Consider the following 19,518-nt stretch of genomic DNA (forward strand, 5'->3'; position numbering starts at 1 on the left):
CACTTTCGTGTAATAATCACATCATCAGGGGAGACATAAGAGAAAAATATAACAGTCAGTTGATATACATAATTCTCCATCCTTCCTACCCATTCTATCAGTTATTCCCACGTAAGGAAGTAAGTTAAGTTCCTGTCATGTTTTCCATGGCCTCTCTTGGCTGTTAAGATTTGAGATTTTGATGGAGAGACTGTTTTAGAAAGTGTTTAATGGAGAGACGGTTTTAAAAACTGTTTCATTTAGAGACTGTTTGATATAGATTTAGACAGTTTTAAAAGTGAGTTTGATGGAGAGACTGTTTAAAAAAACTGTTTGATGGGGTGACTATTTTAAAAGTGTGTTTGATGGAGAGACTGTTTAAAAAAAACTGTTTGATGGGGTGACTGTTTTAAAATGTGTTTGATGGAGAGACTGTTTTTTAAAAAAAACTGTTTATTCATGAAACTCTGATGTACTGACTATTCATTCCAGCACCGTAGCTTTCCCATACCTGAAATCTAAAATGTTTAACTTCTCTCTGAATTTGTTTTAATTTCTCACATCCCTTTGACTGTCTGTTGACCCGCTTTCCATCCCCATGTCTCTCCGGCCTTTTGACCCATACTGACTGTTGATTCCTTTCCCCCAGTCGACTGTCCAGTTCATGATAGACTATATGGACTGCTGAACTCCGTGCCTCACACCAACACCGACTGGGTGTATATGTCGCAGCTAATTTCTCAACCACACGCCTTTACCCCCACCTCCAGGCTTCTCCAGTACTTTAAACCCATCGACTGTGCCCACTCCTTTCACCTCCCTAACCCCCTCGCGAGACTGTAGACTAACTGTCCTCCGTCTTCCAACAGTCTGTGGCGACATATTACGGGGAGAGCGAGAGTCTGGAGTTCACAGGGAACATCTCCTGGCCTGGTGGGCGTCCGCCGAGGGACCAGCCCGTCTGTGGCTTCGACAACTCCCTCTGCCCCGAGCCTCATGGTAAGTGTGTAGGTGAGAGAGAGAGAGAGAGAGAGAGAGAGAGAGAGAGAGAGAGAGAGAGAGAGAGAGGGAGAGAGAGAGAGAGAGAGAAGGGGGCTCAGAACGAAGTACAGAAAACAGAAGGTTACACACTTTTTACCTGTGCACGAACGTGATCCTTTGAGAGCATGACTTGCGACCGGTCCCCTTGGGCCCAACAGGAGACACCGAGGAACAGAAAAAAAATATCTGTGGATGAATAGAGGAACGTAGAATAGACTCAGGATGAAGTAGCAGTGAATAAGGAAAGGATAGAAGAAGTTTATAGAATAAGGAACACTGATGAGGCAATGAGGAAATCCCACAAAAGAAAAGGACTTGAAAGAAGAAGAGACTAATATATATAAGACAGACAAAACCCCAAAGCTGATATTATTGTTGTCCATAAACAAACAGGAGATTCAGAACTCTTGACATGAAACCCTTCGGATTTAGGGAGGAGAAGGAAGGACGAGAATAAGCTCTTGGGAATATACAGATTGGCAACTGAACAATCATTTCTTTATTTTCCAGCCACAAAGCGCAAGAAGAAACGAGGCTTTCAGTTGTCATACCATCAAGAAGATGATGATCAAAATCGAGTCAGATATGATGGAGATGTCGGGGAAATGACATGAGCACAGCAGTTAGTTAATCAGCTTAGAGGAAATTCACTTTCAGGTGGAAACAAACCCACCATCCCTCCCTCCAGCCAATCATACTTAAAGAGGACAAAGACAGCCATAACGAAACAGATGATGATGTCAGCTGTTGAGGCAGAGATTGCAGAGACTCCGCCCTAAAAAGAATTGGGTTATGTGTGACACACACACACACACCAGTACACGAAGGAGAATCTCACTTTATACCGAAGCAGTATTGGCTCGTTAGCAAGAGTCCATATGAGTCCATGGGTCATAAAAGTCTTTGAAAAACTGGTAAAAGAACACGTACGAAAACATATTATCAGGAATAGGTAGATGAATGAAGGCCATCAATGACTATTCCAGCATTTCTTTTGTTTTTTTGTTGAGTGTTCTTGTTTACACACGGCATACCTTAACGTCTATCACTTTCATTTGTTTTTTTTTTATCTGGTTACCATCAATTTGTTGAGGTCTTTTATATTTTCTTTTTTTTTTTCCTTTTTTTTTGGGGGGGGGGGTTTACTTCTGTTAATTTTGTCTCCGTCTAGTTTTTGATTCGAACATTTGTGGGGCATAAGTGACGAACCTGGTACACAAGACTGTTCGACACAAGGGATTCGAATCAGTTCCAGATGAATAGAGAACCTGGTATACAAGACTTCGACACAGGGGACTCGAATCAGTTCCAGATGAATTGAGAACCTGGTACGCAAGACAGTTCGACACAAGGGATTCGAATCAGTTCCAGATGAATCGAGAACCTAGTACACAAGACTGTTCGACACAATGGATTCGAATCAGTTCCAGATGAATCTAGAACCTGGTACACAATGTTCGACACAGGGGACTCGAATCGGTTCCAGATGAATCGAGAACCTGTTACGCAAGACTGTTCGACACAAGGGATTCGAATCAGTTCCAGATGAATTGAGAACCTGGTACACAAGACTGTTCGACACAAGGGATTGGAATCAGTTCCAGATGAATCGAGAACCTAGTACGCAAGACTGTTCGACACAAGGGATTCGAATCAGTTCCAGATGAATAGAGAACCTGGTACACAAGACTGTTCGATACATGGGTTTCGAATCAGTTCCAGATGAATCTAGAATAGTTAATTAATTAATGAGCGTGTGTTGGCGCAAGACCTTATTATTTTTTATTTTATTCTTTTTTTTTTAGGGGGGGGGGGGGCGAAATCTCGTCGTAAGGTACTCGTAGGTAGACAGATACTATCTATTTTATCTATCAGTCTATCTCTCCCTTTCTCGTAGTTGAATGGAACTCAAAATGATACATTGAAGTGGAAATCTCTGAAGCGTAAGTTAGGTTAATGGGAGATCAGCTGTGAAGTCATACTTGTGATGTTCGTTTGGTCTGTGATAATGCACACTAGAATGGTGATTGTCGACGTTATTGTAATTATTGCTCTTCACGCTCGTGTGTGTGTGTGTGTGTGTGTGTGTGTGTCTGTGTGTGTGTGTGTGTGTGTGTGTGTCTGTGTGTCATGCAGAGCCTGTAATTACATTTGATCTCCCTTGAAGTCATGTGAGTAATAAATGAATAATATGCACGTATGTATCTCACTTGAAAAGGACTGCCTTCGAATTGACAGCGTATTCCCTGATGTATGGCATTGAATGTGTTGAGAAATGTTATAGTGTGAGAGTGAGTGATTTCCACCGAAATGAAAAAAAAAAGAAGGTTTAAGAGCGAAATGAAAAAAAAAAAAGGTTTAAGAGCGAAATGAAAAAAAAAGAAAGGTTTAAGAGTGAAATGAAAAAAAAGAAGGTTTAAGAGTGAAATGAAAAAAAAGAAGGTTTAAGAGTGAAATGAAAAAAAAAGAAGGTTTAAGAGCGAAATAAAAAAAAAGAAGGTTTAAGAGCGAAATGAAAAAAAGAAAGAAGGTTTAAGAGCGAAATGAAAAAAAAAGAAGGTTTAAGATCGAAATGAAAAAAAAAAAAAGGTTTAAGAGAGAAATGAAAAAAAAAAGAAGGTTTAATAGCGATTTATTGAATTTAGTTAGTCGAATGAAATTGTACAGTTATTATAGAATTACGAGGATTATAATAATACCTAGTTCATCATATGAGAACGCATGATCAAGTGAGTGACAAAAAAGATATCTTCAAGATAACGATTTATGAGATAAAAGATAACAGCTTCCCTTCATTGGAAATACAGATAAAGTGGAATGAGAAACATTCGATCATTTCCACTTCATAAAGGCATGCCACATTTGAGGCCCATGTACGCATACAGGAGGGGAGGGAAGTGGTGAGCGAGGTGGTGAAAATGGTGTGTGTGTGTGTGTGTGTGTGTGTAGTGTTCAACCTGGGGCATCTGATGAATAAAGGAAGGCAGTGCTTCTTCACCTCCCCCCCCACTGCGTGAATGAAATACATGTGAATGAAATACATGTGAATGAAGGATGGCTCGTGGCATGTGTTGGGGAGCTCCTCCCCACAACGTCACATGACTAGGCAAGGCATAATGGAGGATGTATGACCCCATTATTACTACGAGTATTTCACCCAGCTCCGTTGGCAGGGGGGAAACGAAAATGATGGCCTTAGGAAAGGAATGTGTTGTGTGGGGTCAGATTTGTACTCTTAGACTAGCAGTGGGGCGAAAGATTCTATTAAGACAAGAAGAAAATGAAATGGTGTATACTGCATTTATGGAATTGACCAGAGTTCTGTAGACAAATGATGGTGTATACTGCATTTATGGTAAGTTGTATTAGGAGAGGACTTTACATTTTTGGCTGGAGAAATTAGACGTGTGTGTGTGTGTGTGTGTGTGTGTGTGTGTGTATGTGTTTCACATGTATGACTCTTTCATGCTATGCTGTGCATGTGTGTGTGTGAGAGCAAGTGGTCGTGTGAGAGCAAGTGGTCTGTGAGGTTTTTTTTTACGGTGGCTATTTTGGTTTTGGTTTTGTTTTATGTTTGATTGGGATATTCCGCCGAAATGAGGGTGAGCTGGGATGACTGTGGGATATTAAGGCATTTGTTATATGCTGATGACGCCGTGGGATGACTGTGGGATATTAAGGCACTTGTTGTATGCTGATGACGCCGTGGTGTGAGATGGGCCCCAGACACAGTTCACTAAACTTTGGTGCGCTTTTGTAAGTAAGGTAAATATAAGTACATTTATAAGTGTCCTCATTTCACTTCAGCACATTGAGCACATCTGTCAACAAACTCGTCTTTAACTCGTCTTTTCCTCTTGAACAACACACACACACACACACACACACACACACACACACACACACACACACACACACACACACTGTCCTTCCCTCCCACTTTCCCTAACCTCCCTCCACTTTCCCAACCCCCTTCACACACTCTCCCCTACCTCCTCCACACACTCTCCCATCCTCTCCACACTCTATCCTCCTACCCCCTCCACGCACTCCCCTTCTACCCTCTCCACACACTCTACCCTACCCCCTCCACATACACTCCTACCCCCTCCACACACTCTACCCTTCCCCCTCCACACACTCTACCCTACCCCCTCCACACACTCTCCTACCCTCTCCACACTCTATCCTCCTTCCCCCTCCACATACTCTAAACTACCCCCTCCACACACTCTCCCACCTTCTCCACACACTCTCCCACCCTCTCCACACACTCTCCTTCTACCCCCTCCACACACACTACCCTTCCCCCTCCACACACTCCCCCTACCCCCTCCACAATCTCTCCCTCTACCCCCTCCACACAGTCTCCCCTTACCTCCACCTCTCTTACACACACTACCCACATCTCTCTCTCTCCCCATCACCGCACTCCCCTCCCTCCTTCCCCGTCCCCGCACCACCACACACCCCTCCCTCTCTCTCTTTATCTCTCACCCCCACACCCCAGCCACACACACTGTACGTAGACCATTAGTCATTTAAATCCATCTCCGAAGCTAGGAAGAGAAACAGGTTTTTTTTTCCCCCCTCGACGATGAATAATGTATAAACGGCGGGATGAATAATGCATCAGTCACCCCTCCCCCCCCTTCCACCACCACCTGTTTCTCCCTCCAAGAAATCCATCCCATCACCCCATCACCCCATCACCCCTCGCCAGACAGACGAGGAAATAACGCTCAGGGAAAAGGTTACAAGTGGAAAAGGTAAAAAAAAAAAATGACCACACTTGGTCAGGCTGTTTCCATGGGCGATAATAACAAGGCTTTCGAGAGAGAGAGAGAGAGAGAGAGAGAGAGAGAGAGAGAGAGAGAGAGAGAGAGAGAGAGAGACTCGTCCTCGGTGGCTTGTGTGAGCTCTCGTCATCTGGTGGAGGGAAAATACTTGCATAATCTGAAAGTAAAGCTAGATTTTCCTGTAAGGGAAAAGTAACAGCAAAACCTGGAAATAAAACTAGATTTCCTATGGAAAAGATAATGTGTATATATATATATATATATATATATATATATATATATATATATATATATATATATATATATATTTTTATCCTCGTTTTTTGGTCAGAATTGGCGTTTGTGTGTGTGTCTGTGCGTGTGTGTGTGTGTGTGTGTGTATGTGTGTGTATGTGTGTGTGTGTGTGTGTGTGTGTGTGTGTGTGTGTGTGTGTACGGCTACACACACACAGTGGAGGTGGTGTGGTGGTGGTGTAGCGTTGCCAACCATGAGCTCAGCACGCACGGGCCCGCTTGGGGGAGGGTAGGTCTTCGTCCATGTGAGTTCGTGTCATAGGATGGATCAGTAGGTCTGCAGTTGGCCTCGCTGTTCATCTTTCCTCTGGGGTTTGGTCAACGAATGGTGTAGCCGGTGTAGAAATAATGTGTACCCGCCAAGGCATTTTCCCTGTCGATAAATGACCAAATCCAAATCTTTTTCTCTGTTCGTGGAACCCAGGCAGAGAGCGATGCGGGTGAAAGCAGTGCATGAACGTGAATGAAGAAAGCAGTGCATGAACGTGAATGAAGAAAGCAATGCATGAAGGTAAATGAAAGCTGTGTTCGAACGTAGGTGAATGCAGTGCATGAACGTAAATGAAGAAAGCAGTGCATGAACGTGAATGAGGAAAGCAGTGCATGAACGTGAATGAGGAAAGCAGTGCATGAACGTGAATGAGGAAAGCAGTGCATGAACGTGAATGAGGAAAGCAGTGCATGAACGTGAATGAAGAAAGCAGTGCATGAAGGTAAATGAAAGCTGTGCATGAATGTAAATGATTGCACAGCATGAACGTAAATGAAAGCAATGCATGAACGTAGGTGAATGCAGTGCATAAACGTAAATGAAAGCATTTCATGAAGGTAAATGATTGCAGTGCATGAACGTAAACGAAGGCAGTGCATGAACGTAAATGAAGAAGGCAGTGAATGAACGTAAATGAATGCAGCGCATAAGGTAAATGAAAGCAATGGATGAACGTAAATGAATGCAGTGGATGAACGTAAATGAAAGCAGTGAATGAACGTAAATGAATGCAGCGCATGAAGGTAAATGAAAGCAATGGATGAACGTAAATGAAAGCAGTGGATGAACGTAAATGAAAGCAGTGCACGAGGGCCATGTTAGAAATGTGGGAGTTCCATTTGTGAGTCGTGTCTAATTCGATGTATTGGGAGAGCCAGACACCAGAGGGAGAGAGTCTGTTGCGTCATAGTCCAGAATAATTGACTTTTTAGCGAGACTTTGAACAGGGCGGTACGACCCTTGGGCACGACGGTACGACCCTTGAGCACGACGACGGTACGACCCCTTGTGCACGACGGTACGGCCTTTGTGTACGACGGTACAACCCTTAAGCTCGAAGGTACGACCCTTGAGCAGGAAGATACGACCCTTGAGCCCGAGGGTACGACCCTTAAAGTACGACGTCACGGACCTTAAGCACGACGGTGTGATCCTAAAGTAGAAAGGCTTGGCCTTGGTGGAAGGCCTTGGTGCTCAAGGGGGTTCATCGCACCCAAGGATGTTCAAGGGTCGGATTATCGATCGATAGACATGTTCAAGGGTCGTATTATCGATCGATAGACATGTTCAAGGGTCGTATTATCGATCGATAGACATGTTCAGGGGTCGTATTATCGATCGATAGACATGTTCAGGGGTCGTACTGTCAATCGATAGACATGTTCAGGGGTCGTACTGATAGACATTGCCTTTGTGTGTCAGACACCTTCGGCCATTATGCATAGCGAAGACTTCTCAGTGCCCATATTCTGACATGCTTGGTCTCATGTCTGTTATCAGACATGCAGTAATGTCGCGTGACATAAGTCATGCACTGCCCCCATGCGTTACCGAAACATGTATTGTCTCGCGGGAAACATGCACTTCTATCTCCTTTACGTCATGCACTATCTCTTCTATAATGACGTTCTATAAAACATTTGCTATATCTATGCAACGTACACTGCTATCTATTAGGTGACATGCACCGTCTCTTCTATAAAACATTGGCTATATCTATACAACATGCACTGCTATCTATGAGGTAACATGCACCATCTCTTCTATAAAACATTGGCTATATCTATACAACATGCATTGCTATCTATTAGGTAACATGCACCGTCTCTTCTATAAAACATTGGCTATATCTATACAACATGCACTGCTATCTATGAGGTAACATGCACCATCTCTTCTATAAAACATTGGCTATATCTATACAACATGCACTGCTATCTATGAGGTAACATGCACCATCTCTTCTATAAAACATTGGCTATATCTATACAACATGCACTGCTATCTATGAGGTAACATGCACCATCTCTTCTATAAAACATTGGCTATATCTATACAACATGCACTTGCTATCTATGAGGTAACATGCACCATCTCTTCTATAAAACATTGGCTATATCTATACAACATGCACTGCTATCTATGAGGTAACATGCACCATCTCTTCTATAAAACATTGGCTATATCTATACAACATGCACTGCTATCTATGAGGTAACATGCACCATCTCTTCTATAAAACATTGGCTATATCTATACAACATGCACTGCTATCTATGAGGTAACATGCACCATCTCTTCTATAAAACATTGGCTATATCTATATAACATGCACTGCTATCTATTAGGTGACATGCACCATCTCTTCTATAAAACATTGGCTATATCAATACAACATGCACTGCTATTTTTAGGTGACATGCACCGCGTCTTCTATAAAACAGGCACTATATCTATAACAAAACATGCACTGTTACACCTTATATGCCATGCACTGCTGTCTCTCACAAAACCCCAGATCTGTCTCTCGAATCATGCACTATCTCTTCTCTCTTCCCTTTTTTTAAACTGTACACTGTCTCTCCCATCTATACTGCCCTTGAAAGAGGAGACAGTCTCCCCGTCTCGTACCGTCTCGAAATTATTTTTCCCTGTCAGTCGTCGTGATGTAGAAGTTATTGAACTCATTTTCCTTTTGAACCCTTTCTTTTTTTTTTAACATCTGTTACCCCAGCCTGCTTCCTATCAGCCTTTGGGCTTCGTGGAATGAATGTATTTCGTAATATGCAAATTTTATGACCCTTCTTGCCTGGGTAATGTATATATGATATATATATTCTTTCTTTCATACTATTCGCTATTTCCCGCGTTAGCAAGGTAGCGTTAAGAACAGAGGACTGGGCCTTTGAGGGAATATCCTCACTTGGCCCCCTTCTCTGTTCCTTCTTTTGGAAAATCAAAAAAAGTGGGAAGGGAGGATTTCCAGCCACCCGCTCCCTCCCCTTTTAGTCGCCTTCTACGACACGCAGGGAATACGAGGGAAGTATTCTTTCTCCCCTATCCCCAGGATAATATATATATATATATATATATATATATATATATATATATATATATATATATATATATATAGGGAAATTGTTACTCCCTTGTGTCATAACATTTAGTCGTTTCTCCTTTTATTTCATACATGTAAAACGTTAATATTAGGTCTAAGATAAACTTCTTTGTTTTTCTTTTTCAAATCGTTTATATTTTTTAAATCGTTTATATTTCGTATATTTTATCGTCAGATTCGACGTGGGATTGACTAAATGAAATTGTGAATTTTTTTTTTTTTTTGTTTTCTTAGAAGCTTTCGTATTTGAGCGAATCTTTATCATTTATTATAACGAACTCGAGATTATAATGGCGTTGTAATGGTGGCATCTGCGACAATGGAGTCCAATTTATTTTGGGAACCTGTTGGTTATTTTTTTTTATATATATACAGTTGGGAATATTAAATGAACATTTGAGTACCTCATTTTTCTCTTGTAAATTACTAACATTTTATTGTTATTGTGTTCGAACACCGTTCACTGCATTGTAATAAATGATGGTAAATGATTTATTTGTTTTGGAATAACTGATGGTATGTGATGGTACGACGTCAGAGCACGGTCGTGGTGGTAGTACGACCCCGGAGCGCGGTACGACCCTTGAGCTCGACGGTACGACCCTTGAGCGCGACGGTACGACACTTGAGCACGACGGTGCAGCCCTTGAGCACGACGGTACGACCCTTGAGCACGACGGTACGACCCTCGAGCTCGACGGTACGACTCTTGAGCACGACAGTGCGACATTTTAGCACGACGGTACGACCCCTGAGCACGACGGTACGACTCTTGAGCACGACGGTACGACCCTCGAGCACGACGGTACGACTCGAGCACGACGGTACGACCCTTGAGCACGACGGTGCAGCCCTTGAGCACGACGGTACGACACTTGAGCGCGACGGTACAACCCTCGAGCTCGACGGTACGACTCTTGAGCACGACAGTGCGACATTTTAGCACGATTGTACGACCCTTGAGCACGGAGCGCGGTGCAGCCCTCGAGCACGACGGTACGACCCCTGAGCACGACGGTACGACTCTTGAGCACGACGGTACGACCCTCGAGCACGACGGTACGACTCGAGCACGACGGTACGACTCGAGCACGACGGTACGACCCTTGAGCACGACGGTGCAGCCCTTGAGCACGACGGTACGACACGAGCACGACGGTACGACCCTTGAGCACGATGGCACGACACTTAAAACGACTATAGGACCCTTCAGCGCGACGATACGACCCTTGGTATGATAGTCTGGCTGGCTCTCTCTCTCTCTCTCTCTCTCTCTCTCTCTCTCTCTCTCTCTCTCTCTCTCTCTCTCTCTCTCTCTCTCTCTCTCCCTACCTACGTACCTCCGTCACTCCCTCTCCCTCACTCCCTCTCTCTCACTCTCTTTTCTCACGCTGAATATTCATCGTCATGTTCCTCCATGTACTCTCTCTCTCTCTCTCTCTCTCTCTCTCTCTCTCTCTCTCTCTCTCTCTCTCTCTCTCTCTCTCTCTCGCTCTCTTTCCCACGCTAAATATTCCTCGTCATGTTCCTCCATACTCTCTCTCTCTCTCTCTCTCTCTCTCTCTCTCTCTCTCTCTCTCTCTCTCTCTCTCCCCTCGAGAGCCCGTGCATACGACGCCCTTGATCGGGCCGAGATGCACGCGCGGGAGGGACGTGTTTGGCGCCCGTGACCTTCCTGTGGACACGTGGGATGCCTACCTACCCACCCACCCGAGGTCACTGTTGGGTCTGGGGTCACGTCGTCCTAATTACTGTGGCAGGTTAGGTTCTACTCACGATTTATTCTGGTTTTCTGTCGTCAAAAAGTTTTTTCTTGTTTCCACGCGCGAATTATTCCGGTTTTCTGTCGTTGAAAAGGTTTTTTCTTGTTTCCACTCGCGATTTATTCCAGTTTTCTGTCGTTAAAAAAGGTTTTTTCATGGTTTTTTCCCGAACGTCAATGACTGTCCAGTGAGCAGCGGAGATTGGACCCCTCCCACTGTGTACTGAGGACATGGCGTGCTGAGTATATTCTGATTCATTGTGTGCTGAGTGTACTTTGTTTCATCTTCGTGTGCTGAGGCTGATTTGATTCATCGTGTGCTGAGTCCATTTTAACCCATCGTGTGTTGAGTACATTTTGATTCATTGTGTGCTTAGTACATTTTGATTCATTGTGTGCTGAGTACATTTTGACCCATCGTGCGCTAAGTACAGCATGACCCATCGTGTGCTGAGTGCATTTTGATTCATTGTGTACTGAGTACAGCTTGACCCATCGTGTGCTGAGTACATTTTGACCCATCGTGCGCTAAGTACAGCATGACCCATCGTGTGCTGAGTGCATTTTGATTCATTGTGTACTGAGTACAGCTTGACCCATCGTGTGCTGAGTACATTTTGATTCAGTGTATTGAGTACATTTTGACCCATCGTGTGCTGAGTACATTTTGATTCATCGTGTGCTGAGTACATTTTGATTCATTGTGTACTGAGTACAGCTTGACCCATCGTGTGCTGAGTACATTTTTATTCAGTGTATTGAGTACATTTTGAACCATCGTGTGCTGAGTACATTTTGATTCATTGTGTACTGAGTACATTTTGATTCATCGTGTGCTGAGTACATTTTGACCCATCGTGTGCTGAGTACATTTTGATTCATTGTGTACTGAGTACATTTTGATTCATTGTGTGCTGAGTACATTTTGACCCATCGGGCGCTGAGTACAGCTTGACCCATTGTGTACTGAGTACATTTTGATTCATTGTCTGGCGAAGGCAGCCTGCTCCACGCTTAACTACATGAGCGAGTGTGTATGTATGAATATTTTTTGGACTGAATAGGTGTTAAAAGCTGAGGCCATTCAACCAGAATCCATCGCAGGCATCAAAAACATATACAAAAATTCAATTACGTTTTCTGTGTATGACGTGTTTTTGTCTGTATAGATCCGGGTGGTGTAATGATGATTGAAAGGGATTCGAACCCGGAACACTTCGTGTTAAATTTTGATTCTGCTTGTGTCCTTGTTGGACACACACATTGGCAGTCGTGGACCTTTATCCAAATCCTTATCTCCTGGGAGGAAGGCACAGCAGTCACCAGACCTTTGAAGAGCTCTCGTAGGGGAAGGATTTGGACGAAAAGGATAGGCGCTGTTAAGGGGTCGGGTGGAGGGCGTGTGTGTGACCCACTCCCTACCCAGATGAATGGAGTGTAATCTATCTATACAGGATGACGAGTGTAAATGAGAGGAGACACACCATCAGTTCCTCCTCCTCCTCCTCCTACTCCTTCTCCTCCTTCATCCTGTAAGAGGCAGTTGTGTACTGGGGGAAGGAGAGAGAGAGAGAGAGAGAGACAGGAGTTCCGTAGGGCTGATGAGAGATGAGAGACAGTCTAAGTCTGCGTTTCATAGTCGAGTTGAAGAGTGATCCCGTCCATCGACGTGGACGGAGGTGGTGGGAGTTTCTCTCTCTCTCTCTCTCGCTGGTCACATCACAGACCCCCGTCGAGGAGACATCGGGTTGGTGATGTGAGAAAGGTAGGTAGAGACAGGTGACCGGAGAGGAGTTTGATTGAATCACTTCTGTATTTAGAGTGATATTCGGAAATAGATAGATTCGAGTTGATTGGAGGGGGGTTCAGTTGAATCATCTCTGTATTTAGAGTGGTATTCAGTAATAGATTTGAGTTGATTGGAGGGGGGTTCAGTTGAATCATCTCTTTATTTAGAGTAGTATTCAGAAATAGATACGAAACAGTTGAATCATCGTTGCATTTATAGTAATATCAGAAATAGATTCGAGATTGGAGAGGAGTTTGGTTGAATTACATCTGTATTTATAGAGTAATATTCGGAAATAGATTCGAGTTGATTGGAGGAGAGTTTGGTTGAATTACATCTGTATTTATAGAGTAATTTTCGGAAATAGATTCGAGTTGATTGGAGGGGAGTTCGGTTGAATCATCACTGTATTCAGAATGATATTCAGAAATAGATCCGGAACAGTTGAGTCACCACAGCATTTAGAATAATATTCAGAAAACGATTCACATAGTTCCCAGTCATTTCACTCCATGCGACGGGAAATTTGGTTAAGCCTCACCAGCAGCTGGTGTGAGGGACGTTCCCTCACGGCAGATGGGTCACATCTCACCCGGCAACTGATGGACGAGCAGGGACAGATCCATCGTCTCACACACACACACACACACAGTCCAGCCCACACATCCGATTTGTGGAGGAGTCCCATCTGTGAACCACACTTGAGACCCCGGAATTACATCGAGCCAGTGGCGGGACATGACGATGAATTGACTGAAATACGACGAGCTGGCTGGAGGAAGTGAGGACGCCATCGAATTTTCGAGTCAGTTGTTGGGACATTCGACTGTGACAGGTTCTCTGATGAACACTGATGATGGGGGTGTGGTGGGGTCTGTCTGTCGGGAGTGGAATTAAGCTTTACCTGGTATGTCATAGACAAGCTTTACCTTGAAATTATAAGCTCGAAGGTATTTTTTCCCTGATCCCGCAGTCATTCGTGCTAGCATGGATATTACGAGTAGATTGCCACGAAAACCTTTTGTTTCGTTGACTTTCGTGAAAAGACATACCGATCACAAGTTAGCAAAGACGGCTCTGTGTGTCTGGCCATCAACACTGGTAAGTCTTGCCTGCCTTGGATGCTCGAACGACAGAGGCGCTGCTTCCCTCCCTCCCTCCCTCCTTCCCTGAGATTTCCCGTGAAATACACTGTGAAAGTCACTGCTGTACACACCACACAGGATAATGTTCAGTGAGAAGAACTGCTTCACTGCTCACATGCACTGGAAGATGACAGATTTCGTGAGCACAGATGGCCTCAAAAAGGGGCAGACAGTGAGAAAAACAGCAGAGCTCTCCCATACCATATATTTGGTAGGATAACCAACTCACATTCTACAGTAAATATTATGTCATCACTTTACGGTATTTAAAAGTTTATTGACTTACTCTTTTTTTTGGAGTGGAACTGGAGAACTGGAAGGGGTCATAAGAACCCCCCACCATAGTTGGAAATGTATCGATACAGACTCGAAAAGGGAAAATGTTTAGATAAGGTACATTGACTTTAAAAGTAAGATAAGCCCTATCGTGACTTCAGAAGTAAGATAAGCTCTGTGGTGAAGCTAAAGAGACACAGAATACTCTGAGGCGTTATCTCGAGACGAGGAGATGATAAAGAGTGTCTTATCTACACTGGTTTGGTGAATAGAATATATTAGGCATACAAGAAATGGGGCCACCATGAGTGTAGAACTCCCTCCCCGTACACACACACACGCACATACATACACACGCGCGCGCGCGTGCTCAGACGGAGTTTCATATCTTTCCAAATTAGAATATTAATGAGCTTAAGTGAATCATTTGAATAAGACCGAATGAAAAAAGAAAAAGAGACACCATTCCACAGAGCTGGTTTATTTTCTTATGTAAATCCACTTTCCCAAAACAGCTGGAATGGACTGGGTTTTTTCTCTCTCTCTCTCTATCCTCCTGTCTAACCCTCTGTCCCAGTGAACTCCCGTCTGTTCCTCTCCCTCCCTCCCTCCTGAGATTTCCCGTGAATACACTGTGAAAGTCACTGCTGTACACACCACACAGGATAATGTTCAGTGAGAAGAACTGCTTCATGCTACATGCACTGAAGATGACAGATTTCGTGAGCACAGATGGCCTCAAAAAGGGGCAAACAGTGAGAAAAACAGCAGAGCTCTCCCATACCATATATTTGTAGGATAACCAACTCACATTCTACAGTAAATATTATGTCATCACTTTACGGTATTTAAAAGTTTATTGACTTACTCTTTTTTTTGGAGTGGAACTGGAGAACTGGAAAGGGGTCATAAGAACCCCCACCATAGTTGGAAATGTATCGATACAGACTCGAAAAGGGAAAATGTTTAGATATGGTACATTGACTTTAAAGTAAGATAAGCTCTGTGGTGAAGCTAAAGAGACACAGAATACTCTGAGGCGTTATCTCGAGACGAGGAGATGATAAAGTGTGTCTTATCTACACTGGTTTGGTGAATAGAATATATTAGGCATACAAGAAATGGGGCCACCATGAGTGTAGAACTCCCTCCCCGTACACACACACACGCATATACATACACACGCGCGCGCGCGTGCTCAGACGGAGTTTCATATCTTTCCAAATTAGAATATTAATGAGCTTAAGTGAATCATTTGAATAAGACCGAATGAAAAAAGAAAAAGAGACACCATTCCACAGAGCTGGTTTATTTTCTTATGTAAATCCACTTTCCCAAAACAGCTGGAATGGACTGGGTTTTTTCTCTCTCTCTCTCTATCCTCCTGTCTAACCCTCTGTCCCAGTGAACTCCCGTCTGTTCCTCTCCCTCCCTCACACCATATCCACCCTCCAAAGACACGTCTCCCTCCTCCTCCTCCTCACACCATATCCACCCTCCAAAGACACGTCCCCCTCCTCCTCCTCCTCACACCATATCCACCCTCCAAAGCCACGTCTTCCTCCTCCTCCTCCTCCTCCTCCTCCTCCTCCTCCTCCTCCTCCTCCTCCTCCTCCTCCTCCTCCCTCACACCATATCCACCCTCCAAAGCCACGTCTTCCTCCTCCTCCTCCTCCTCCTCCTCCTCCTCCTCCTCCTCCTCCTCCTCCTCCCTCACACCATATCCACCCTCCAAAGCCACGTCTTCCTCCTCCTCCTCCTCCTCCTCCCTCACACCATATCCACCCTCCAAAGCCACGTCTTCCTCCTCCTCCTCCTCACACCATATCCACCCTCCAAAGCCACGTCTTCCTCCTCCTCCTCCCTCACACCATATCCACCCTCCAAAGACACGTCTCCCTCCTCCTCCTCCTCCTCCCTCACACCATATCCACCCTCCAAAGACACGTCTCCCTCCTCCTCCTCCTCACACCATATCCACCCTCCAAAGCCACGTCTTCCTCCTCCTCCTCCTCACACCATATCCACCCTCCAAACCCACGTCCCCCTCCTCCTCCTCCTCCTCCCTCACACCATATCCACCCTCCAAAGCCACGTCCCCCTCCTCCTCCTCCTCCTCACACCATATCCACCCTCCAAAGCCACGTCCCCCTCCTCCTCCTCCTCCCTCACACCATATCCACCCTCCAAAGCCACGTCTTCCTCCTCCTCCCTCACACCATATCCACCCTCCAAAGACACGTCCCCCTCCTCCTCCTCCCTCACACCATATCCACCCTCCAAAGACACGTCTTCCTCCTCCTCCTCCCTCACACCATATCCACCCTCCAAAGCCACATCTTCCTCCTCCTCCTCCCTCACACCATATCCACCCTCCAAAGCCACGTCTTCCTCCTCCTCCTCCCTCACACCATATCCACCCTCCAAAGCCACGTCTTCCTCCTCCTCCTCCTCCTCCTCCCTCAACCCCACCCATCCCCCGTGAGTTTCCCACCCTCCCGTGGGAGCGCGCCATGGTAACTAGCTGGTTCTTCTTCCTCTCCCTCCACGCACGACGCAGGTCCCTGGAGCATCGTAGCGGGTCTCCTGGCGCTCCTGGTCGTCGTTATGGCCGTCGGCAGCGTCTTCATCTACAGGTAAGAACCTCGGCCAGTCAGGGAGTCCTGTCCTGCAGGTGCCTAGATCAGCCGTGTGTGTGTGTGTGTGTGTGTGTGTGTGTGTGTGTACACACCACGAGTGTTTATCCAGAATTGATGCCCATCATCAGCACACACACACACATACACACGCAGGGAAATGAAGCAGGATAAGTTCCCAAGTGCACTTTCGTGTAATAATCACATCATCAGGGGAGATATAGGAAAGATATATAATGTCAGTTGATATATATATATGGGAATGAATAAAGGCAGACAGTATGAATTATGTACATGTGTATATATGAATATGTCTGTGTGTGTATATATATGTATACGTTGAGATGTATAGGTATGTATATTTGCGTGTGGACGTGTATGTATATGCATGTGTACGTGGGTGGGTAATATATATATATATATATATGGCCCCCTCAATACCATTAATCCCAAATGTGTACACGTCCCATAAAGATCATTAATCCAGGAACTCCACAAGTAATCATTGATCCAGATGTATATGTCCCCATAAACCATTAATCAGAATATATATATATATATATATATATATATATATATATATATATATATATATATATATATATATATATATATATATACATACATGTGTCTGACCACATTTTCTCATTTGTCAAGCGTATAACGGAGAGGTGTTAGGGTGTATATACGAATGGCTGTGTTTATAACGTGTTGTGGTTAGGTTGAAATGACCATAAGGTTGACTGACTGCCAAGCAAGAGGGGGCACGGCGAGAGAGGAGGAGGAGAAGGAGGAGGAGGAGGAGAAGAAGGAGGAGGAGGAGGAGGGAGTGTTCTACCTTCAATACTATTCCAGGAAAATTAGGTACGTGAGGATTGAAAAATGGTGGACGGGCGTCAACACCCTGTCAAAGAGAGAGAGGAGGGGCAGATGAGGTGGCTGGAACAAAACATCCACTTCCCAGAATGCTCCGCCATCAGGAAATTGAATCGTCTCCATATATAATACATTCCCCTTCAAAAAAAGAAGAAAGAAAGGGTGTTCAAACCCCTTTAACGTAATGGTATCTCACGGAACTGGAGGCTTATGTGGCGTGGGGATAGGGTCAGATTCCCCAAACTTATGGCGCGGGTCTGTTGTCGATCCCTTATAGATTCTGCTATGTCTGGAGGCTCCTCTTCGTCGTCTTCGTCTTCTTCTTGTTGGGCCAACTTCGTCTCTCCCTCATTAGCGGGGAATACAGATCCTCCTCTTTGTGGAATGTGGTTTGATAACGCGATATATGAGGAAGACACCCCCCCACTTCCACAGCCTCCTCATTACGAATGAGGGAAGGCCAGAAGGATCCCCTCACGTCTCGAAGCAGGAGGCGAACCTCATAACAGAAGAATGAGTTAAAAAAGAAAAGAGAAAGAAAAGACACCCCCCCCCACTTCCACAGCCTCCTCATTAAGAATGAGGGAAGGCCAGAAGGATCCCCTCACGTCTCGAAGCAGGAGGCGAACCTCATAACAGAAGAATGCGTTAAAAAAGAAAAGAGAAAGAAAAGAGGAAAGATTTAGAAGTAAAAAGAAAATGGTTTTTGCAGCAGTTCGCATTGGAAGCTTTTGATAGACCTAATAGAGATTGTGGATCCCTTTGAATCCCACACTTTGGTGTGAGTTGATGATAACCTTACTGATAAAAGTGATAACGGTGATGGATCATATAGATTAAGAAGAATCGTAATGATAAGGATGATGATGAAAAAAATAAAAAGAGGAGTCTTGTTCAGTGTTTCACCCCCGCGCGCATGTGAAGGTTGGCACAGATGGAAGAAAAGACCTCAGTAATGATGATAATGATAACGATTATGATAATGATAATTTCGTGATAATGGTGATGATAATTTCGTTGATCTTCCAGTATGTCTTGTACTGTCCCTTCCTGTCTCGACGTATTTCTCTCTCTCTCTCTCTCTCTCTCTCTCTCTCTCTCTCTCTCTCTCTCTCTCTCTCTCTCTCTCTCTCTCTCTCTCTCTCTAGCTATCTATCTAGCTATCTGTCTATCTCTATCTATCTATCTAAAGTCTCTCTCTCTCTCTCTCTCTCTCTCTCTCTCTCTCTCTCTCTCTCTCTCTCTCTCTCTCTCTCTCTCTCTCTATCCTCCTGTCTAACCCTCTGTCCCAGTGAACTCCCGTCTGTTCCTCTCCCTCCCTCCCTCCCTCCCTCATTCCAAATTGCCTTTACCTACTTAATATACGGGTTCGATGCCCTGGCGACGATAGTTTCAGTAAAAGAAAAACAGAAAAGTAAAGTAGTTCGTTGAGTTACAAGTGGACGAAGCTTTTGGTGGTGTTGGAAACACATGGAATTTGTTGGACAGTCGGATGTAAAACATTTACAGAGGTGGTCGTCGGGCGGAAGAGC

At 44.5% G+C, this 19,518-nt stretch overlaps 1 protein-coding gene across 1 annotated transcript in view; it reads left to right on the forward strand.

Annotated features, from left to right (window-relative positions):
- The window catches only part of LOC139760255 (atrial natriuretic peptide receptor 1), a 469,288-nt gene that overhangs the window by 224,450 nt on the left and 225,320 nt on the right, over nucleotides 1-19,518 (forward strand). The window contains exons 6-7 of the mRNA XM_071683187.1: nucleotides 849-978; nucleotides 17,035-17,110. Of these exons, the coding sequence (XP_071539288.1) occupies nucleotides 849-978; nucleotides 17,035-17,110 (206 nt within the window). The remainder of the gene's footprint in view (nucleotides 1-848; nucleotides 979-17,034; nucleotides 17,111-19,518) is intronic.

The sequence above is a fragment of the Panulirus ornatus genome, chromosome 36 (assembly GCF_036320965.1).
Source record: "Panulirus ornatus isolate Po-2019 chromosome 36, ASM3632096v1, whole genome shotgun sequence".
In the NCBI taxonomy this organism is placed as follows: domain Eukaryota; kingdom Metazoa; phylum Arthropoda; class Malacostraca; order Decapoda; family Palinuridae; genus Panulirus; species Panulirus ornatus.